This window comes from Fusarium poae, chromosome 4, assembly GCF_019609905.1.
Source record: "Fusarium poae strain DAOMC 252244 chromosome 4, whole genome shotgun sequence".
NCBI lineage: Eukaryota > Fungi > Ascomycota > Sordariomycetes > Hypocreales > Nectriaceae > Fusarium > Fusarium poae.
Genome location: NC_058402.1, coordinates 3251481 through 3274083, shown reverse-complemented (window position 1 = coordinate 3274083; position 22603 = coordinate 3251481). Strand labels below are relative to the sequence as shown.

Here is a 22603-nt window from a genome sequence, read left to right as displayed (position 1 = left end):
GGGCGTTGTGCTTGCCCTTTATACGAACCCGCTCTCAGTTTTGCCTCAAGGCTAGTCACGAGGAGGGATGACCCCATTGATGCATATCGCAGGGAATTACGTTTTTAGACCACTTTTCGATGCATGGCGGATAATAACCGGTGCTATTTTTTCATTGTATGCGCCTCAGGGGTGGAACCCAGTGCTGCGGCAATGGTTGGCTTGGGAATGACGAGGATAACATTTGTTGAATTCTTTTTTGGTACCGTGTTCTGGCTTGTCATGGTTGCTCGGAGACTCGCGATCCTGATGTTGGTTGGAGGCCCGGAAGTGAAGGCGAATGGTTTACTCGGCCTGGTTTTACCTGCAGAGGACGCAGCCCGGCACCCGGTATTGTTCTTCATGCTGCAACGAAATTATCAATTGAAGCTGGCTATGGATGGCCCTGTGGCATCTTACTCTCGCTTTCCCCAAGACGTGGAGGAGTTTGGCATTATTTGGTCTAGTCGTCAATGGTCCAAGACGATATAAAGAATAAGGGACTGGTTATGAATCGCAAATAAAAGGCAGAAAGAATGAATGATGTGATGCATTGAAGGACGTTGGGAGGGTTTGACGTCTTTGAAAAGCACGGAGCTTTTATTTCTAGACTTCAAACGCGCAAGTTGATTAAATTTATATGATTGTTTACGTTAATGTTGCATCCTTTTTCTTTGTCTGGGGAAATATTATAAATGGTAAATATTGTATTCTATGTCGAGTCAAGTTGCATATGTATATTACCTATACATAGGTACATATGCAACTTGACTTAAGAATTGGCCATTGCTCTATAGTCTTTGCCATTTTGAAACTCACAACCATTTGTGGGGAAAGTATATTTGAAGCTACTTGGAGAGTCGATTTGTTTAATATTTGTAAATTCAGCACGCTGCTTGCTTCATCTCAATTCTCAATTATCTTGGTACGAAGAAGTCGATGTAAAGTTTGAAAGAATGCCTCAGGCATACACAATGCTCGGGTGTTAGCGTGTTAGCCTCGCGATACCTTTCCCCTAGTAGCGCCTCATGCTCCAATCCGAACCTTGTTCATGCACCTTAGCTTGCTCGCTTTGTGCACTGTAGTGGATGTATCCCTGCACATTGTTTCCCTTGATTAACTTTTAGCAGTGACGCAGCCTCACACTTTCACTTCACAAACTTCATCCACCGCCAATATCGACCATCATTGACACACGTTGGATTGCTATAGCAGGACGAGGACAGCATCATGGCCGACTACGATAGAAGACCTCCGGGCGGCTACCGCAAGCGAAGATATCGAGGTTAGTGGATTAGCATCAATGCAAGATACGCGATGTCGTCGCGTTGTCTCTGATGCGCCTGCTAATATGTTGTCCTACAGATGACGATGACCACTACGATCGCCGAAACCAGCGGAGACGGGTTGATTCTGCGCCCCTTCCTGTGCGCGTCCGACGACAGCTTCTCAGCATCGCAGACTCCCCTTTGCGCCGATGGGCTGAAGAAGTTCAATCTATTGCGCAGATGGTGGCCGAAAACTACGACGACGAAAACCTTCGCAGGACATTCCTCGAACTTGTGACACAGCTTCTGCTCGAGCAGCCATTGAAGACACCCTTCGTTGCCGCTGTCGTTCTTATCATCAACACACTGAAACCCGAATTCGTTGACGAGATCCTTGCAAGTATCACGCAAATCACGGCAGAGAAGATCGCACAAGGCGAATGGCGTGACGTGAAGCTGCTACTCAAGTTCTTGGCTTGTTTGCAGTCTCTGCTTGAGGGAGATGGTCTTTTCCCAATTCTGGAGGAGCTCTTCAGCCGAGCTGCGGATCTCCAGACAGCTAGCTCAGATGACGTGAGTTTCGAACATCTGCAATTGAATCCCATTTACTAACTTTAGGCAGACCATTGGTACTGAGATTGTTAAGATCATTCTTCTCACCATTCCCTACATTATGGTCTCCACTCCGGGACAATTCCAACAGAAGGCCGCGGAATTGATGGAAAAGACGGACATTATTGCGTCGGAGCCCCATGCCCTGCAGGCCCTTGTTGATCCCTATCACCCCGAAGGCAAGGAGGAGAGCCCTGGCACATCGCTGAGTGTGTGCATGCTGCTCCAAAAACAACTCCAATCCGAAGCTGCCAGGAACTGGGAGCTATCGTGTTTGCCACGGCCTTGGGAAATGCCTTTGGAGGATATTGAGGCGCAAGACAAACTCTCGAGTGCGCCCAAGCACGCGCTTCCCGAGATCTCCATTCCTGCAACTGTCATTGCCGGACCTCGCCCTCTGTTTCCTGAGATTTATTTCTCCGTATACACCAATCAGGACATGCCCTCAGTCCCTGCCGTCACCGATATTGCTTCCTCTCTTATCCGAGACGGTCTTCTCGACACAATCAACATTTTGGACTTTAACCGCAACGTCACGGCTCGCTACTTGATGGATTTGGATTGCTACTTCGCTGACGGCACTTTTGTTAAACGAGCTACACCTTTCGATGAACTAAAGAATTTCCCAACGGGAAAGAATACTTGGAAACCTGAGGATGTTGCTGTTGACACCGTCTTCTCACAGTTGTTCCAACTGCCTATTCCTGAACGAAAAGTTGTGTACTATCACTCCGTTCTTACTGAAGCCTGCAAGCTGGCACCAGCAGCCATTGCACCCAGTCTTGGTAGGGCGATTCGATACCTGTACCGAAATAGCCCGCGCATGGATCTGGCGCTGAGCTACCGCTTTATGGACTGGTTTTCCCACCACCTCAGCAACTTTGGCTTCACATGGAAGTGGGCCGAGTGGGTAGACGATGCTCAACTGCCTGATTATCACCCAAGCAAGTGGTTCCTGAAAGGAGCACTTGATAAGGAGGTGAGACTCAGTTTCGCTCAGAGAATTCAGAAGACTCTGCCTGAACCTTATCTGCCTCTGGTAGGCCCTGAGAAGGAGAAGGATGTCCCCGATTTCAAGTTCAAGAACCCTGGTATGTACTTTGTTGTTTCGTGAAGCCCAGACAACTGACACACGATATAGATACACCATTCTCCAAGGAAGGCATGGAGATCGCTGGTCTTCTGAGAAAAAAGGCTGCGGATGAAGAGTTTCAACCTTTTATTGACAGCATCCAGTCCCAAGCTTCGGAGCGATCACTGGATCCCTTGGTTGCTAGCACAGACGTCTTTATGACCGCTATCTGCTGGGTTGGCTCCAAGTCGCTGAGCCATGTTCTTGCTTGTATCGACCGTGCCAAGGGCAGACTGCTTGAAGCCGGCAACGCTTCAGAGGCGGCGCGTGCTCAGATCATTTCAGCACTTATGAGCTACTGGCATGCGCACCCAGGCATTGCGCTGTCCATCACCGAGAAGCTTCTCAACTACTCTATTCTGACCCCGATGACCGTGGTGGATTGGGCCCTCGTCGCCAGCACACCCGCAAACGGCGCCAATGGAGGCGAGAGTCTAGCTGAGCCACATATCTTTGAGCTCGTCTCCAACACACTTACCAAGGTTGCCACTCGCAGTCGCCAGGTGATTTCTTCTCCTGACACTGACGACGAGACACGCGCCAAAGAAGTCAAGTCGATCCGCGACCTCTTCCGTGCCACAAATGATGCCCTTATTAGCTGGGCCGGGGGAAGCAAGGATGAGCTAATGGAAGAAGGCGACGGATCAAGTGATCGTGAGGCCATGATCCGACGATGGGGGCAGCGATGGCTGCGCGTCTTCAACAGAATGGGCGCTGTTGAGGAGGCGTTTGCTCTCGAGGCTGCCAAGAGTGTAGGCAAAGATAATATGGTAACTGATGGAGCAGAGAACTAGAGGAGTTAATTGCAAGGTTGTGGTGGTGGGAGGTGATAGATAGGGTTTGTGTTTTTAGAAATGGCCACATGCTAAAAAGGAGCTCAGTTGGTGTGTTTTCCTCTCAAGAATTACAGGTACCGGAGCTTAGGCGAATTTTATCTAATACCATACACGTCAAAGAGATTTCTTGCAGGATTCATTATTCAACTAGACATAGCTATGACGTGTTCAAAATTCCCTCTGGCGTGCCATTCTGTGACGAGCAATACTCGGGTGTCTATGTAAGTGCGTCATGGTCACGCATTTAATTGCCTTCATACTGGTGATGTTATTCGCTCACAACTACTCGTGTATTTGAAGGATGTGGACACGCGTTTGATATCTTTCATACATAAGTCATAATTCAATTCATATGCAACACTTCACACTCCCTATCCTTGATTGTGGTAGTATCCATTTGATGCTGGAAATCAAGACCAAACATCCCAAAAGTACCATGCCACCGATAGAGCCCATAGAACACATACGCGCCGAGCTAATGTTGAGGGTATCATCTTTCGGTCTCTTGAATCGAAAGCAATTTAATGCAAATAAAAGAAGATTAGGGTGGAGAGTAGACGGGTCGCCTGTTGATCTCATCATATAAGGAGATTTCGTTTGATGCGCCGAGGCAATACAGTTCTGCCAATTATGAGCTGCTCGGCAGCTTGGGACGCCTCGCCTAGTTTTTTGAGCTTATCCATGAGGTGACTATTGCTCAAATGTTAGTCGATCAATGTTGTCTGACACAGGGTGAGGGCGTCTTCGGAATCCGTCCATCATCGACCTGAAATTAGGGGTGGTAACGGGTACGGGAGCTTTCGGGGATGACACAGGAGTCTGAGATTGGTACAGGTGAACTCTCACAGGGCTGTTGGCCAGGGTTGGGGTTGATGCTGCTGTGTCGGCTTCATCCGTAGTTCCTGGGCTAGGGGTTGGGGTTTTGGGGACGGGGAGGAAGGGAGGTTTGTTCAACTCGACGAGTATCAAGAAAGGCTTAAAATATACGTACTTCACCGGAAGATGTCCACGTGAACCCTCCGTCATTGCGAGACTCACACGGTTCATCTGTCGCTCGTGCTCGTTGAAGTGTTGCCTGATGCGTTCACGACAGTCTCGAAGATCACCACCGCGGACTACGTATCCACAATTGTCTTCTTCGCAAACCCATGTCTCATTAGGGCCGCGTGGAATAGTTGTTGGTATGTTGTCTGCTCTGAGGAAAATTTTCACAAGTTCCTCGGACGAACCAGGAGTCGGTTCATCCTCAGATGAACCTAGCTGGCCCTCGTTTTCAATCGCATCGTTTTCATCAGAAAAATAATGTGATCTTTTCGGTTCTGCTCCTTCATCCTGTGAGTCGATGTCCACATCAGAGTGAGCTCGCTTTCTGGAAGTGGCTGTTAAACGAAGGCTGGACTTTACACCAGATGGGCGGCCTGGCCTTCTGATACTTTTGCCAGCTGGCGATGAACGAGCGGGACTTGAGAACTCTTCATTGAACGGTCCCGTAGGTGTTCCGATTTGCGCGAGGGGCGATGGCTGGGCCAATTTGCTAGAAAGCGCATTGCTAGATTGTTTGCGTCGTATTAAGCGGTACGGAAAATCGGATGGCCTGATGGCTACAGGGTTGAATGGCTTCTTGGAAGTTTCTTCGAGCCAGGTGTAGAAACCATGGTGCTTGTACTTATCCGTATCAAGCACCTGGAGCAGTGCGCCTGCGTTGTAGTGAAGTACTTCTTCAATTGGGACCCTATAGGATGCTTTCTGGTCGCTTTTGTAGTTGGGAAATCTGTATTTCGTCCAGAGCTTATTCATAGTGGCTGAATGAGTGAGGCCAGCCTTAGAATTTTCAGTCTCCGCATATGCCCACTCAATAGCATTTAAGACACTCTGGAAGGGAGTCTCATTTGCGCTGGTTGCCGAGGAAGAGATTTCACTTGGGTGAGGGGTGAATGATGGTGTGCTCATTGATGAGTGAACACTAGCTGGTCTTGGGGCCGCCGAGATGTCCCTCGAGGTTTGAGTAGAGCTCCCCAATTCAACAATTTCAGGGTTCGCCCTGCGACTAGAAGAGCGTGACCGCGACGCTGGTTGTGGTGGCGGGCTGTCATCAAGTTCGATGACCTCCGGGGTAGCATTGCTAAGGGCGACTGATGGGGCTGACGAGCCATTGCGTGTTCGTGAGGGAAGTGTCTGGGGTACCAATGGCTCGCTGACCTCTATGGAAGGAGATGGAAGAGGCTGAAGTGGTTTGTACTGGCGCTCAATTTCCTTGTTGTAAATATCCTGAAGGTCTGTGTTAGTCTAGTTTGCCATGGGACAGAAGAGTCTTCTACTGACGGGATGTCTTTTGATCAACCACTGGTAGAAAGGGGTAGTTCGCCAGTCAAGTTCGCTCTCATCTCCAGTGCACTGTGCGATCAAAAATGATGCATGTTTATCACATCGTGAAATAACGTCTTCAAGTGTCGAGCCGTCTCCGATCCTAGTGGCATACTTGAAAAGGGTTAGCAAGGCCGCACGCCAGATCGGAATGAAGTGGCCTTGAGCACAAACCTCGTGGAAAACATGATGGAGGTCTCTCTCAATATCCTTTCTCCCCTTTTTTGTTTTCTTTGGCTTTCTATCGCTGTAGATAGCCAGTATGCGATAATAGAGTACCACAGCCTCTCGCATCTGTCTGTAAATGGGCGCGTATGCTTTTGATGGGTTGAGCTCAAACCAAGCACATGTGCCCGCAACCCAGATGATCGGCGAACCGTTCTTGTCTTCTCCGATAGAGTACAGAACGCATTTCCTGACTTCTAGCTCGATCGATTTGCGGACTTTCATGATGACTGGAACATGTTATTAAAAGTAATGCGTAAGGACAATAGTTGGAACACAAACGGTGCGCCCTCTGCGCTGGATCCTCCACAAGGCAGGTCCCGCGGATAATGAAGGGACCACGGTCAGCTACGTCAAGGGCATTTTCCATGGTTTGTCCATCTTTGTTTAGAACGATAGCATCCTTGAGTTCAAAGCAGGCCTCGGGGTCGACAATGGAATGGTTGAATCTCATAACCGACTTTTCCTGGCACCATGACACCTTGCTTTCATCTTCGGTGTCGACGCTCGACGTGGACGCACGACGGCGACGCCCGGCCATGTTTGCTGGTTTATACGCGGATGGAGCCCATGGAGCGGTCGGTTTGGGCTGTTGATCCGCACACTCGGTGATGGCGACAGGGGGACGAATATAAATCTGGATTTGGACGTATTTATGGCCAGGTATTTGTTGACGAAACGTTTCTTTTGACGCGAGCAGAGGCAGTCAAGCCTACAAACTGTAATGCGCAGCGAAAGTGGTTAAGTCAAATGTGGAGAGTGCAAAGAGTGCAGCGTCGATGTTGAAATGTTGCATCTATAATCGTAGTAGGTGGGTGGGTATAACCTAGGTACCGACGGAACGCGGTCGCGCTATGGCAAGTGTAACATTGATGAAATTGGCGGGGCAGAGCCCAGTGAAAGCTAAATAGTACAGGGCGGGGGGGCCACTGGGTAGCAGAAAAGTTGGCCTCCTGAGGCTTAGGGTACAAAAATAAACAGCCTCAGAGCTATAGTCTATTGAGCATAAGCTGACCTACTAATTTCGCTCCTTATGCTTCCAGCGGCCAATTCTTCTGACACCCTGAGGGGCCCTTGCAGCTTCCAAGACCCACTAAAACGCGAGCTTTAAAGTGCCTGCGCTCCAATAGAATATCTCTGATAATGACTTGTTAAGCTTCGATGGATTGTCAGAATTATTCAGTTGCTGCCCATACCTTTGCAATTCACAGGAAACATAAAAAATATAGAACAAATAGGTTTCAAATCTCTGAGATTTCCTCGTCCAAGACTTAGGAATATGCTTTAGGCTTGAAGTTGATCTTTCCATCTATAGAGTTCTCTTTCATCATTTGATTATGTACTGCCCGATGAAATGTCCAATTGTTTAATGTCCTAAAGTTCTAGAGTTTGTTTTAGCGGGGAATGCGCCGATAAGACTTTTTTTTCCCCTCCATCAGTCCTCGAGTAACTACCTACCTAACTAATAGTCCCAGGGTGCAACTTATTTACTGAGGCGGGTGGTGAATGGATTCTTTTTTACAAGCTCCACCGCATCTTCACACCTTACTTACCTTCTTTCCTTTCACTATCTGTTCTATTCTGTTACTAGAAGCGCTTACATGCGCCTCCCACAAAGATATCTTAGGATGGCCACGGGTTCTCTCAGGGAGGGCGTATTTGGTATGTGATTGCTCTGGGTTGATCATTCATGGAATCAATGGTATTAATACGATTGCTCCTATCCAGCCATCAACAAACCTTGCGGTCAAAGCTCAGCCCAAGTCATTCGCGAATGCCAGCAGGTTTTCAATCCTTCCGAGTTTTTCAAGCCATTGATCGAGTCAGAAGTCGCAAAGCGCACCAACGAGAATGGCGGGCAGCCCGCCCGTCGCAAGGCTCTTAAGAAGGCTTCCCAAGTCAAGATTGGTCATGGCGGAACTCTCGATCCTCTCGCTACCGGAGTTCTCATCCTGGGTGTAGGATCTGCAACAAAGGCACTGCCCCGGTTCCTCGAATGTACCAAGACATACGAGACCACCGTTGTGTTTGGTGCCGCTACCGACAGCTATGATAGAGTTGGCCGCATCCTTACCAAGCGGCCCTATGAACACATTACTCGCGAAAAGGTCGAGAAGGAGATTGCCTCCTTCCGCGGCCGCCACACTCAGATCCCGCCACTGTTCTCTGCGCTCAAGATGAACGGAAAGCCCCTCTACGAGTATGCGCGTGAGGGCAAGCCTATTCCTCGACAGATCGAAGGCAGAGAAGTCGAGGTCAAGGACATTGAAATGGTGGAGTGGTACGAGCCCGGAAAGCACAACCACCGATGGCCTACCGAAGAGGCCGAAGCTGCGGAGCGTAACCTGGCAGAACAGGTCTGGAGGGTCAAGAAGCAACAAGAAAGCAACAAGCCGTTGAGTCCCGAAGAGAAGCAGCAGGACATCAAAGCGATAGCGGCGCATGAATCGTTCAAGCGCAATTTCGAAGAGCGTCAGGATGCCCTTATCAAAGATGCGCCTTCAAAGAAATCGCGAAAGTCAAAGGAACCTCCCTTGATGTCGGGCGCCCTCGGAAAGCTACCACAGCCAGCCTACTCTAATAAGGGACACAACCTGGTTCCCGACGCACCCGACTCGAGCACCCCACCTCCATGGAGCGATGAAGGCCCTCCAGCTTGCAAGGTGCGACTGACAGTCACATCTGGTTTCTACGTCAGAAGTTTCTGCCACGATCTAGGCGCCAAGCTTGACTCAGCAGCTCTCATGGCAGAGCTTTCGCGCACCCGCCAGAACGATTTTGAGACTGGCACCGAGAACTGTCTCGAGTATGAGGATCTCGCCAAGGGTGAAGAGGTCTGGGGCCCCAAGGTCGCCGGTATGCTTGAAAGGTGGAACAATGGTTTGGGAGCCGGCCCTCGGGGTCCAGCCGGCCCCCAGAAGAAGGAGACTAAGGGCCCCGGCTCTCCTACAAGGAAGCACAGCAAGCAACAGAACAACAAAGGCGAGAAGCGACGACGGTCGGAATCACCCAACGGGACAGGATCACCACACCGCAAGGCGGTAGCTCTTGAATCCAAGCAAGACTCCAAGCCCGTGAAAGAGCCCAAAGAGGAGGTCAGGCCAGACGCCGGGAATCGCTCCGATGATGAGAAGTCATGGAACGGTATCGAAGACTGAGCTATGAGTACGACTTGACTTGAAAGACAAGAATTGATGAACAGGTATAGAATGAGGAGCACGACCGTTCATATCCACTAGGATAGTTTAGATGCGAAAGGGTCGATTAAGATTAGTGTATATAGCATGACTGTGAGAGCCACCAACATCGACTGATGGGTGGCTAGACTAGAGGTATTCGGGAGCGGCATGTATCATTCAGGCGTTGTTGGTTTTATGGACCTAAAAGAATATATATGAACTTTATTCCGCAGAACAATTCCTCTCCTCTAGGTAAATGTGATTATGGATTTATTCTAAGTAACTTAATCCATGTTTATAAAATGGATCCGACCTCGTTGAACATCGCTTTTTGATCAAGTCAAAGTTGCCAATATTTTACTGCCCACTCGATTCTCCGATCGCACTACCGAGTTCCTCTCTTGCGCCGTGGATATCCTCCATTCTGATACCACTACGATCACACATGCTGCGGAAGATGCCTCCCTGTTTCCAAAGCTGCAATGGCGTATCCAACTCTGCGATACGCCCCGCATCCATGACGCAAATGCGATCGTACCCAATAATGGTACGCAGTCGGTGAGCAATACACAACAGTGTCTTGCCTCGGAAGCCAACCGCCATGGTAGCCTGGATCTTGTCGTCTGTTTCCATGTCGACTGAGGAAGTAGCTTCGTCACAGACGATGATCTGGGCACCTCGGACAAGAGCTCTCGCAAGAGCCATGAGTTGCCGTTGGCCGAGCGAGAAGTTAAGGCCATCCTCTTCAACGGCTGTGTCGAGATGGATACGTGAAGGGTCGTTTGTGCGGCGAGCGTCCTCGGGTGTTTCGGCGTCGGCAGGGACGAGGTCTGCCTTGCGAAGCGCGTACCAAAGCTCCAGGTCGGTGTGTTCGTTAAAAGGATCCAAGTTGCTGCGAACAGTTCCTCGGAACAGGGTAGGATCTTGTGGGATGATGGCGAGACGAGATCGAAGATCATGAAGGCCAAGTGTAGAGATATCGAGTCCATCAATGGTAATTTTGCCACCTGAGATCTCGACCAGACGGAAGAGCGTGCTCATGATAGAGCTCTTTCCAGCACCAGTACGTCCGACAATACCAATACGCTCGCCACCCTTGACATGCATTGTCAATCCTGAAAGAACCAATGGGAGGCCTGCTCGATATCGCATCTCAACGTTGTCAAAAACAATCTCGCCCTTTTCGGGCCATGACTTGCGTACTTCAACCGTATGGGAGGGAGCCTCCTCCTCGAGCTCCGTGCCGTAGTAGTAGAGTCTTTCAACAGCGTTCATGGCATTCTCAACTTCGGCAAGCTGACGAACCGAAAACTGCATCATACCCACGATGGAAAGGATATAACTCAAGACGAGACCACCAATAGAAGGGTTGATGGAGAAACGTGAGGTAACGACCAGGATGGCTGTAACAAAGACGAGAAGTACACCAATGAGATCAATTCGCATGGACAGCCATCTCTGGTTGGCAAAAGTGATGTAGTATGCACCGTTCATGTCGTCAATAGACTCGCGCAACTCATTGATAAAGCGATTCTGGAGTCCGTAAGCTCGGATGGATGCCACACCAGTGAGGCCCTCTCCGAACTTGGCAAAGACGTGCGATCGAAGGACAGACTCAAAACGCTTGACCTCTCGGGCTGATGCACGATAGTAGATAGCTGCGATGACGAATGCAACGTAGAGAGGAACCAGAGCAATGACAAAATAGTAATAGAACGCAATAATAAGAATGAACACAGACGTGATCATACCCATGGTAAGCAAGAACATACGAAGCGCATCCGAGAGATTGTTATCCATAACATCAACGTCTCTAGAGAAGCGATTCGTAATGCGTCCAAGAGGTGTCGTGTCAAAGAAAGACATGGGTGCTCGCAAAACACGAGTGACAGCGATCCGAAGCATGACTTTACTTGACTTTGTACCGAGGATAGATAAGACGACGGAAAAGGCAAACATAAGAATAGCCTGGACAACACCCAGTGCTGCGTAAATGGCGATGTACACACCCGTTGACAGATCAAACTTGTCCGAAGTCCAGTATGACAGCCACAGACTCGTGACGATGTTGGCTCCCTGAGATACAATGAGAAGGAACAATACCAGTGGAGCATTCAAGATCGAGCCAGATGCCTTGATGTAAGCAGCATAAACGGACCACGAAACACTGGCACTGGCCCTTTCTTCTTGCGTCATCAGAGCAGCACCCTTTTTCTTTTTCTTTTTCTTCTCATCCGCAGTCGGTTCATCACCGTCGACAGGCTTCTCAACCTCTTCGCGCTTCTCTTCGATGGCAGTAGTCTCCATTAGTGTCTGAAATCCCTTGTGGTCTCTCATGAGGTTCTCAAAAGTGTCAATAGCTTGGATCTTTCCGTGCTCCATCCAGATGATGCGATCGCATCTGCTCAGGACCCAGAGCTGATGAGTGGCCAAGATACGGCATTTGTCCTTGAGAAGGCCTAGAATGGCATTGTCGAAGATGTGGCGTCCAACGTGAGCGTCAACAGCACTGAGAGGGTCGTCCATGAGTACAATGTCAGCATCGAAGTAGATAGCTCGAGCAATGTTGAGGCGCTGCTTCTGGCCACCAGAGATGGTGATACCGCGTTCACCAATTTCTGTCAAATCACCATTGGGGAGCATATCGATATCTGCTTGAAGAGCACAACTGTAGAATGATGTTAACAACAATAAACAACCGGCAAAATACGGATTCGAAACTTACGCTTGAATGACCTTGTTGTACCATGTCTTGTCTATATCCTTGCCAAATATAATGTTGTTCTTGAGAGTGGTGTTTTGGATCCAAGCATATTGGGGACAGAACGCTCTAGATGAGCCGAAGGTGACTTGACCGTTTGTCTTTCGCATATCTCCAGCCAGGGCAGACAGGAGAGAACTCTTTCCGCTACCTACTGAACCGATGACAGCAACAAGCTCGTTCCTTTTCACGTCAAAGTTGAGATCCTGAAGCTTGAAGGGCTCCCGCTCTTCGACAAGAGTGCTCGTATCATCGCCAGAAGACTCAACCTGGGGGGGAGGAGCGCGTTTGTCTTTTTCCTTCTTGCCTTTCTCGTCCTTACCAACCTCCTCCTTGTGAGACTTCTCCCAAGTAAACGAAGCATCCTCAAGTCGAATCGCGTCATCTCCCTTAGTGTCAAATATCATGTCTTCAACCGCCTCTTCTTGAAGCAGGAACTCCTCAATTCTCTGAACAGATCCCCAGGCGTCAATTACCTGACCCAAGACCATCGGTAACAAGTTCAGAGGGATTCGAAGGCCGTTGAACAAAGCCAACGAGGAAAAGACTTCAGCAGCCGTAAGCCCATTGTGTGTCAGGGAATAACAGATGAAGGAGAGCATAGAAGCGAAGATGGGCAGCGACATGCTGACAGCGTTAAGGGCGTTTCTGATGGCGAGCAAGATCTGGATGGCGCGAATCTCCTTGTTTCTGAGATCTCCGAGACGTTCCAAGAAGGCCTTTTCCCAACCAAAGTACTTGACAAAGCGAACCGACTGCAAGATTTCCTGGGTGAGAGAAACACGTTGATCGGTGACAAGGTTGATCGCTCGTCGTCGATGGAACAGGCTCCGGATCGCCCTTGTCAGAAAAGGCATACCAATAACCAACAAACCGTAACCAGCCAAGGCGCTGTAGGTGATGTTGACGAGAAGAAGTGCCAATGTGAGCAGACACAAGATCGGGGATGTCCATACCATGTGAAAAAGAGCGGATGCTTGATCGACACGGTAGGTATCGACACTTTGTAAGGCAGTAATTCGGCCATTACCCCAACCAGTGCCATCTGAAGCATCTGGTTTGGCCTTCTTTGCTTTCTTTGCCTTCTTCTTGGCTTGAGCGTCGTCTTCTGCATCACGAACATTGCTCTGCAAAGCACCCTCAGCCTTGGCGCGGCCAGATATAACCAGAGACTTTTCGTAGATGAGGCCAATTAAAACTCCTCTGCTCTGACCACCTACTGTCATACCTCGATAGATATAATGGTTGGTTCCCAAACTCTGACTGATTTGCATCAGTGTAATACCGATAGCCAGGCCTATACCTTTGCCGATATGGGGTGGAGGCCCGCCGGTCTGGTTCGCTACATAGGCATCGGAAGCGAATTGAATTAGGTATCGAAGCGTGAAGGGGCTGATGACTTGTATGATGCTGGTGTAGAGAGCACATGCACCGCCAGTCCAAAATTCGACCTTGAAGGTTTCATGCATAGCCCAAAACAGAGGATGCTGTTCACCATTTTCGACTCGTCTCTGGAACGACTCTTTCATTTTCTGAGTCAGAGGCTCGACTGACCTATCGGGATTGACCGTCCATATGTCGTTCGCCTCTAGGGGTCTTCGATAACCAGCCTAAGAATATCTCGTCAGCATAATCGACAAAAGACGGGCCGCACCACGGTCAGATAATAGTGGCTTGCAGATATGTCACGACCGCCGTCCAAATCGAAACATGGGGATGTTTTGACTTACATGCATTAGAGGACTCATCCATTGAAACGTCAACTTGCTGAGGAATCCTGCTTCGTGTTCCCGACTCTTTGCTGACTTTTCAGGGATTGGAGGTGGTGAGCCCCAGCGGAGAGGGTTGAGTTTCCTGTGCCATGACTTCTTTGGAGGGTCCTTTGGGCCTGATGTCGCCCGCGAAATTGTTTGTGCTTCAGATGCACCGGTGTTGACTTCCTCGAGGTCTGCAAATCGTGATTCGTCTTTTTCATTCAATTCTTGGGACTGCGTTTTTCCTCCACTGTCCTTCTCTTCAGACTCTTTTATTTGATCCTCATCTGAGTCACCAGACCGTTCAAAATTGGTCGGGGCGAGAGGAGCAGCTTGAGTATCAGAAGGCTGAAGCTCCTTATCTACCGGGTCTGGCATATTGGCGTTGCGTCAACCTCTTATAACCTCTCCAAGGCCAACGACGGTACACAGAATTGAGCTCAATGGTATCTTGTCTCAGTTCACAGGTGATGCCAAGTTTGTTAGTGAATAGTCACGATATTAATAACACCAGAACATCGGGATTGGGACGGGAACAAAAGGCCTTCGTCCCAGCGGCGCGATACAACCTCGAAAAGGGTTATTCAAGGGCTAAACGATGGGTCCCACGGGTAGATCTTGGCACGATGAAAGGATGAACCAAAGAGAAAGATTCAAGAAAAAAGATGGGAAATTAAAGAGAAGAGGAAAAAGATCCAACAAAAGGGATTAGGGAAGTACGGTAATAGAACCAGGTCAATATGACAGTTGCAAAAGAATCCGTCCAATGGGTGTGGGTGGGCGTGGCTGCATTAGCAAAAAGCGGACTGGACTGATCTATCCGTACGGACCTAGTCCTAGTCCTAGTCCTAGTGTATTGTTGACTGTAAAGGTAAAGGCAAAGGCAAAGGCAAGCAAAAGACCCAAACAGATTACAAAGCAGTGTATAACAATACAGACCGCCCGAAGACTTTATTAATCCGATTCGCAACAGACTCGGACTACGGCAAACAAAGATGGATTGATGCCTGCTACGCGGAGTCAGCACCAGGGGGTGTCGGAACTTTTCCTCTTGCTAGGGAGACAAGTAGGATCGGGATTCGTTTTGTTTTGTCCATGACGGTCATGACAGACTCATGATGAGGATGAGTAATTGAGCAAAGATCTCAACTCTGAGAACTTGTCTCAGTGAACAATAGTGACCCAGATGATAGAGAGAAATTGAAACAAAACAAAAAAAGCTGAACCGAACAGTGGCTCGGTTCTGTCAATAACATACTGTACTGTACTGTTCGGTTCGGCCTCTCGCGCTGAACTGAACACCTTCAAGATCCAGTCCGCGTATACGGATAAGCTAAATGACCAGCATAGCTTCCCCCTTGGGAACTTGAACGGTTTAGCGAAAACGAAGACTCTTCTCATTAGTCAGTTCCTGTCAAGTGTGCAGGTGTGGAGATCCCGCTGGTGACCAGCTTGGAGCTCTAAAGTTTCAATTTCAACAGGCACAAAACGTCTGCGTAATAGACCTCTTTTCTTATGCCGACTGGAACAGTACAGTGGTCATGGACGGGAGCCGATTCTAAAGGTTGTGATCCGAAGGTGGTTTCATGCATGATAAAACCATGTTATCACCATCTAAAGAACATGGTATCATCGTATACATACATACCTTGCTTGAGCTGTTATCACGGATGTCGGCATGTATAATATCGAATGTCCATCCACTAACAGCATGCGACTCTGCTGGTTAAATCTGACAACAACATGGCAGTGACTGACTCCGAAGCCAAGTTACTGTGTGCGGGACGTTTTACACGTTTCTGACTCGACATAACCTTTTTCGTCATGCATAATAACAGTCACTCGTTGATAAGTCCGGCGACCGATCGCCCGCCGATGTTAACCTTGGAGATACAGTAGCTACCTATTGTCCGCCGGCTATCCATGACGACTCTTTCTGATTCGATTGTTTCCCCGCTCTCGCATCTGCCATCAGCTGAACTACTGCATGCTATTACATCTTGTAAGCGAGAAGGAAATGCAATATCCAATAACATCATTGAAGTATCACTTTCCTGGGCTTGAAAGCTCGGCTCCGATTCGGCCAGAGTCAGCACAAAATAAACCGGACTTAGCGGCAGGGACTTAAGCTTGATATTCCTGCTGACATAATACCAATCGATCGTAATGTCGGCCCCACACTCCAACTCCGTTCCGACGGGATGTGGAAAGAAATTCAAGCAAAGAATCTAGTTTGAGCTCGAACAGCCCGAACTACAAGGCTGAGATTCGTCATCCAGCATTATTCAGTTCTGATTTTTGTAAATAATCAAGCTGACGACTGACATCTAGTGCTTATCCAAGCACTGTATCCTGCTCCGCGCGGAGTCCGAAGAAAGGTCAATTCGTCATCTAATCCCGAGGACAATGGCCATCGACGATATCCCCTCCGTTGCCTTGCCCGGCAAGGTCTTGGGCCCGGTCACCAAGTTTACGCCCGGCGCCGGCACACACGTTTACGAGGGAAATGTTGTCTCTTCTCTACTGGGCCAAGTCACCGTGACGCCTGCGGCCAAGGGTCCAGGACCTCAGAAGCGCCTGAACAAGATCACCGCCCCTACGTCAGAAGAGCTTGCCACCATCTCCGTATCCCGCCATGGTCGTAAGCGCGAGATTCTCCCCGATGTCGATAACATTGTCCTTGCGCGTGTACTCCGCCTTATGCCCAAGCAGGCCATTGTGGTGATCCAGCAAGTGGGCGACACTGTTCTCCAAACCGAGTGGCAGGGTGTGATTCGAGTGCAGGATGTGAGGGCAACAGAGAAGGACAAGGTCAAGATTTACGAATCTTTCAAGCCTGGTGATATTGTACGAGCGCAAGTGGTAAGTTGTTTGTATTCTGTCGTACCACTGCCAATGTACTAACAACGTGCTAGATCTCTCTTGGTGACCAGGCCAACTACTACCTCTCAACGGCATCCAACGAATTGGGCGTTATCCTGGCTACGAGCGAGACGGGCAACGACATGGTCCCTATCAGTTGGAGAGAATACAAAGACCCCGAGACAGGCATCAGTGAGCCTCGAAAAGTCGCAAAGCCTAGCTGAGCTTGTTGCTTTGTTAGAATACCGCCTTCCCTTGCGTTGGAATGCAACAAGGGCACGCGACCTCGCCTGTTTCACAATATAACTGGGCATGCTTGCCCACGATGAAGCAATAATACCCCACATGAACGATTTGCTTCTGTAGGGAACAAGGCGTCATGATGTTGATACAGCCACAAAGTTCTAATCGCGTTCTTTAGTCGTCTCGTGGCGTGACGCTCCCACCAGGAACGCCCAAAAATGCCACAACCCGCTTGGCTGGGTCGCTCAAGTCCGATACACTAAATCGAGTATGGTATTGATGAGGAATTCCACTGACGAGAGTTGAGCCCAAGCCAAGGACCGCCTCATTGAAAGCCGGAATGCGCTAGAATCAACTTAGAAGCCCAAAGTAAACTTAATAACATCAAAAAGTCAAGGAACGTTTGTCGATATATTGCATTTGATGTAACCTGCCTGACGTGAGAGCTGCACCGATCTGATTCACTTCACCAGGGAGCTGTTACAAGCTATATGTTCTAGGAGTGGTCAATGTTTCTCGTTAACCCTTTATACATGACTCCTCTTGAGCTTTGCTGCTCCTCAGGGTATCAGAAAAATTGGCCGCCGGAAGCATAAGATACGAAATTAGTGGGCCACTTTATGCTCCTTAGACTATAGCTCTTAGACTATTTATTTTTGTAACCTAGAGACTTAGGAGGTCATTTTTTCTGCTACCCACTAGCTGCTGAAACGACTGAGAATAAAGAACAGCCAACCCCCTGTTCCCCGCACATGATACAACAAGGCGAATAAAGTCAATGCATCTGACATCAAAAGAATTACACACGTACCAATGTCTGGCAAGAAACACCATTGGTTTCCAACTCTGAAGTCCCCTGCCACTGAATGGACCCTGATCAACGAGGAACGCGCCACTGAGAAGGCCTGCTCAGCCGCCGAAGCGCCTCCCCACCATCGCACGCAGGCGTCAAAGCCACTGCCCGCATTCGTTCAGCGACAAAAATAGGGACACTTGGACCGGCCACCCTTGTTATTATCCATGGATCGGAAACCTTTTTTCTTTGAAACAGCTCGACTAGTAGGTTGGGTTTACATTATATTTCATCCCTTGACCGTCGTGAAATTTGCTGCTAATTCTACATACAACTCCGATAACAAATCTTTCTTTTTTCTCCCCCACACATATAGGCAACTACCTACACACGACCTATACACTTGACCTGATCACAAGACCTGCCGTTATCTCTGTTCGACCTGAAGCGCTTACATCCGTACATCCCGTCTTCTATGCGCCGGCCATGTCAGCAACAATGGTCATGACAATGGCACCGCCGACTCTCTCTGCCGATTCTACGCCGTGCTGCCCAGGCTGTGGCTACTCCTTACCTCTTGATCATAGCCAAGTTCAACTACTGGAAGCACAAGCCCGTATCGAAGACCTCGAGAACCAGGTTCGACTACTCAACGAAAAGGCTACAGCCGCCGTGGACCGATGGGCCGACTACGAAGACGAAATCTCTATTCTAAGGGCACAGCTCCCTTCTTCGACAACAGCACAGAAAGCCCAAGCCCCAGCGACACCTACGAATGCTCGCATGTCATTTCTCCAGAGCGGCACCAGTCGACTCTCCTCTTTCCTCTCTCCACGCAAACCTCACGACCTTCCTCACATCGACACCAACCCCAACCCCTCTCGACCTGCCAACCGACGTTCTCTAAGTAGCCAGTCCCACCGCCCACAGCATCCAGTGCAAAACCAAGCTCCACCGTCGCCCTCGGCGGAAGACCTTCTCGAGGCTCTGAACAGAGAACAGTCTCTTCGAAAGGAAGCCGAGGGCAAAGTGGCAGCTACAAGCCAGGAGGTGGAAGAGCTCAGCGCTGCTCTTTTTGAGGAAGCTAATAAAATGGTTGCTGAAGAAAGACGGGCACGCGCTAAGCTGGAACAGCGGGTAGATGAGCTGGAGCGACGAGATATGGAGAAGCGACGACGGTTAGAAAAATTAGAAGGGGCCATGTCTCGGATCGAGCGGGTGAGATTAATGTTGGCTGAGGCGGAAGAAGACGTCGAGTCAAGCAAGAAAACAGTCAAAGAGATCGAAGCACTGGAAAGACAACAAGAAGAAGAGGAACGAAAGGAGAGAGAGCAGTCAAGGGCGAAAACATCGGAGCATAACGACCACGACTCAGTTTACAGCGTGTCTGCCGATGAGAACTTAGAAAGGCGATCCATCGATAAGCCCAGCAGACAGGAGCAATCAGACGGCGATACATCAGGGAAATAAAGGGACATTTGCACAGCTGGATCAATCCTTCGTTCTTCTTTCTATCATCGGTATTATACAGGCAACTCATAGATCTAAAGGGACAAACGCATAACGAAGTTGCTGCATACTTGTTTAGGTCAGTTGATATAGGGCGTGGAGTTTAGTCGTGTTGGATATTGGGCATAATACATGCATGGCACAATGGCGTTGGTGTTACAAGGAAATCAAAAGGGAGCATTCATTCACTTATCAGCCGATCAAAGGGCGAACTATTTGTTTTTAACACAAACTACTGGAACATTGTCACGTACGTTAATAAATGTGGCTAGACACAAAGGGGTTTCGCTTCCATCTTGGAAGCCACAAAAGTGATTCTGCCCATGACTTCGTCACACCTGGTCTATTATTGAATCGTCTGTACTATGTGACGCACGTACAAGGGCGGCCGTTACGCCTGATCATGTCGCAGTTGCACTGGCATTTGTAATTGCAACAATGTCGCTAATAGATTTGCCGTACATGAGTATCGTGGTCGGCTGGCGTTGTATGGCCATGTCAGTCACGCGATCGCTTTGACCTGAAATGATTAGATAGGTAGACAATGAATTTGCCCTATGGTTAAACTATGTACAGATAAAACCAGAAAGTAACCTTTGAATATGAACCAAAACCTTAAAACTCCATCTGGCTGTCCTGATATAACTGATCTGATCTTTAAATACGTAAACGAACGTCGCCGAGTAGGGGTGCTATTAACCATGCCTTCGACTGTCTATCCAAGTTGTATGTGAACAAGACAAGCCGAGCCCCACTCGTAGCTGAAGCCAAACGTCTTGATGAAAGCTGTGTAGAGCAAAATATTACATGAATCATGTTATGAAATGATATCGGGTTATCCAGAAACCATGGCCCAATGATAAAGACCTCTTCTCCTGACGCCACTGTTAAAAATGAACCGATTGCGACTTCCCATGTCCGAGGGCATGTCGCTATTGTGTCGCTCATATGTCTTCTACATTAATGAAACAAATCGGCCGGCGTTGATCTAAACCCGATTGTGGACACCGGGAGAACCACTGCCATGCGATGAGCGCCTAGCAGCTGCGCCAGGCATATGAGGAGGCGGCAAACTTGAAGGATCATCGGCGAGAAGATCTTCAAGGAAAGCGCTAGGAGCACGCTGACTTGGTGGCCGGTTCAGATTGAGAGTCGAGTTACTGATGTCTCTTCGGGCTTGGAATGATGGTGAGTCGGGGGGACTGGGCCTCGTAGGAGTACCGAAGTAACCTCTAGAATCAGGACGCAGGTTGGTCATACTGATGCTGTGATCATGCTGGCCACCAGGAGAGCTAGTGCCGGCGGCATAAAAACCAGAAGGCAAGAAAGCAGAGCTACGATTGCCTGGCCCATTATTCGACGCCGCAGCTGTCGGAGAAAAGAACAAGTTGGAGGCACTAGGGGCCGATGAGAGAACAGGCCCTCTGTTAGTTCGTCGTACACCACGTCCAGCCGAGAGCGACATGGTAGAGCCGGTATCAGTATATTTGTAAAAAGGCGCAGGAGGTGCAGGAAAAGCTGTCTTTGCGGTTTCATCGTGCTGAGCTTTAGCAGCTCGGTCCACCGATCGATGAAGAAGGATGCCAACAATGAGACGCCAAAGAAGAATGCCAAGGCCAAGCGCACCGAGGATGGCCCCGACAGCGATGAAGACGGTCCCGTCAGGGGCGCTCGAGTGTCGCATGAAAGGTGCGTTGTTTGTGGGTGGAACGGAAGGAGCTGGATACGTAGGAATTGGCTTGTACCTTGTCAAAGTAGGCATGGCTTCTTCGGTTCCAGTTTCAGCAATAGCCGTGATTTTAGATTGAATATCTTCGGTTTTTGTCGGACCCTCTCCTGTCACAGTGGTGGCCGAATCTTCCTCCTCTGTTTTCGAGGGCGCTTCATCCTTGGTTTCTTGAGTTGACGCAGGCTTTGCGCTGTCTTTGGTTTCGCTGGCAGGCTCAGGTTTCTTTTCGTCACCTGCCTCTTTGGCAGACTCGGCAGCATCAGTGGGCTTGTCGGCATCGCTGTTTTTCGCATCGGTTGGTTCAGCAGCGGAGGCTGGTACAGCAGAGGGGTCGTTGTTCTTAGCATCGTCTTTATTATCGTCCTTGTTGTCTTGGGCCATCGCGACAGCGCCGTAGATTGAGATCGAGGTAAAGGCCGAGAACAAAAGGCTTGGTCTCGGTAGGTAGTGGGTAGGTCGCATGCTGGGCTACGAATGCCTGTCTATCAAGCACTTGCTCAAAAGAATATGTCGTGTATATCAGAGGACCTCGGGAATTTTCAAGAGTTGGTAACAATAAACAATATCCCCTGACTGATAGACGATCAAGGGCGGCTGAGATATGTTACGTATATCGAGGGCGCTCCGGAATGCGAAAGGGAGATTCAGTAGTGGTTTAGCCTGAGCATGCCCTTACAGTATAACAGGCAGTACCCAACAAGGACGGAGTATCTGTACTTGTCTCTCGATATCTAAGAACGAGGAGATGTCGAGTGTATGTATTTCGAAAGGATATTTCGCGTGTATTGCCCTAACAAGGGGCGCGGTGAGTAAAAACAGGAAGCGAGGGACTGTTAAATTAAGTCGATAATGCTGTTTGCTGGTGCTAGTTTTGCCAAGGTGCAGTGCAAAGCAAAAAGAAGGAAAAGGAAAGAATGTGATAACGGTATGGGCTAACGAGTGAGTGTGCGTAACCAAGCGAGTGGATGAGACGCACTACCATAAACCGCGTTAGCAATTATTAATTGTAGAGAGTTTGATAGACTCAAGATCGGGCTGAAGTGATGGGAGGGAGGAACTGAGAGAAAGACGGGGTCGCACGACTGAAGGGCAGGGACTGGGGTGAAATGCACCTTCCTAATGCCTGCTTGTCAGTGCGTGGGCCAGGCGTTTGTTTGGGACAAGGAGTAAGAGAAAAAGGGGAATAGTGCACTTGATGAGCCAGTCGGAGAACGGACGGTTAAGATTGAATAGGTCTAGAGTCTTTGGTGTTGATGGACCCCATTCGCTCGTATTCGATAGTGCCTGGCTCGATTCAACGCTTGGGACTGCAAAGCTC

At 49.1% G+C, this 22603-nt stretch overlaps 7 protein-coding genes across 7 annotated transcripts; 4 read left to right on the top strand and 3 right to left on the bottom strand.

The window, feature by feature from the left end:
- Positions 1 to 1248: 1248 nt before the first annotated feature.
- Positions 1249 to 3824, top strand: FPOAC1_011110 (uncharacterized protein; the record flags this gene model as incomplete). The annotated part of the gene is made up of 4 exons (XM_044855496.1): positions 1249 to 1303; positions 1384 to 1859; positions 1909 to 2989; positions 3040 to 3824. The coding sequence occupies 4 exons, from the start codon at positions 1249 to 1251 to the stop codon at positions 3822 to 3824; spliced, it is 2397 nt and encodes a 798-aa protein (XP_044702809.1).
- Positions 3825 to 4444: 620 nt separating this feature from the next.
- On the bottom strand, positions 4445 to 6996 carry FPOAC1_011109 (uncharacterized protein; the record flags this gene model as incomplete). The annotated part of the gene is made up of 5 exons (XM_044855495.1): positions 4445 to 4556; positions 4858 to 6134; positions 6189 to 6344; positions 6405 to 6685; positions 6738 to 6996. 5 exons carry the CDS (start codon positions 6994 to 6996, stop codon positions 4445 to 4447), a joined length of 2085 nt encoding a protein of 694 aa, XP_044702808.1.
- A 1087-nt stretch (positions 6997 to 8083) lies between these two features.
- On the top strand, positions 8084 to 9613 carry FPOAC1_011108 (uncharacterized protein; the record flags this gene model as incomplete). Its single annotated transcript, XM_044855494.1, has 2 exons — positions 8084 to 8117; positions 8184 to 9613. 2 exons carry the CDS (start codon positions 8084 to 8086, stop codon positions 9611 to 9613), a joined length of 1464 nt encoding a protein of 487 aa, XP_044702807.1.
- A 378-nt stretch (positions 9614 to 9991) lies between these two features.
- FPOAC1_011107 (uncharacterized protein) lies at positions 9992 to 14527 on the bottom strand (the record flags this gene model as incomplete). The annotated part of the gene is made up of 3 exons (XM_044855493.1): positions 9992 to 12302; positions 12360 to 14005; positions 14126 to 14527. The coding sequence occupies 3 exons, from the start codon at positions 14525 to 14527 to the stop codon at positions 9992 to 9994; spliced, it is 4359 nt and encodes a 1452-aa protein (XP_044702806.1).
- A 2028-nt stretch (positions 14528 to 16555) lies between these two features.
- On the top strand, positions 16556 to 17235 carry FPOAC1_011106 (uncharacterized protein; the record flags this gene model as incomplete). The annotated part of the gene is made up of 2 exons (XM_044855492.1): positions 16556 to 17011; positions 17065 to 17235. 2 exons carry the CDS (start codon positions 16556 to 16558, stop codon positions 17233 to 17235), a joined length of 627 nt encoding a protein of 208 aa, XP_044702805.1.
- Positions 17236 to 18545: 1310 nt separating this feature from the next.
- On the top strand, positions 18546 to 19517 carry FPOAC1_011105 (uncharacterized protein; the record flags this gene model as incomplete). The annotated part of the gene is made up of 1 exon (XM_044855491.1): positions 18546 to 19517. The coding sequence occupies one exon, from the start codon at positions 18546 to 18548 to the stop codon at positions 19515 to 19517; it is 972 nt and encodes a 323-aa protein (XP_044702804.1).
- Positions 19518 to 20544: 1027 nt separating this feature from the next.
- Positions 20545 to 21666, bottom strand: FPOAC1_011104 (uncharacterized protein; the record flags this gene model as incomplete). Its single annotated transcript, XM_044855490.1, has 1 exon — positions 20545 to 21666. One exon carries the CDS (start codon positions 21664 to 21666, stop codon positions 20545 to 20547), a length of 1122 nt encoding a protein of 373 aa, XP_044702803.1.
- Positions 21667 to 22603: the final 937 nt, after the last annotated feature.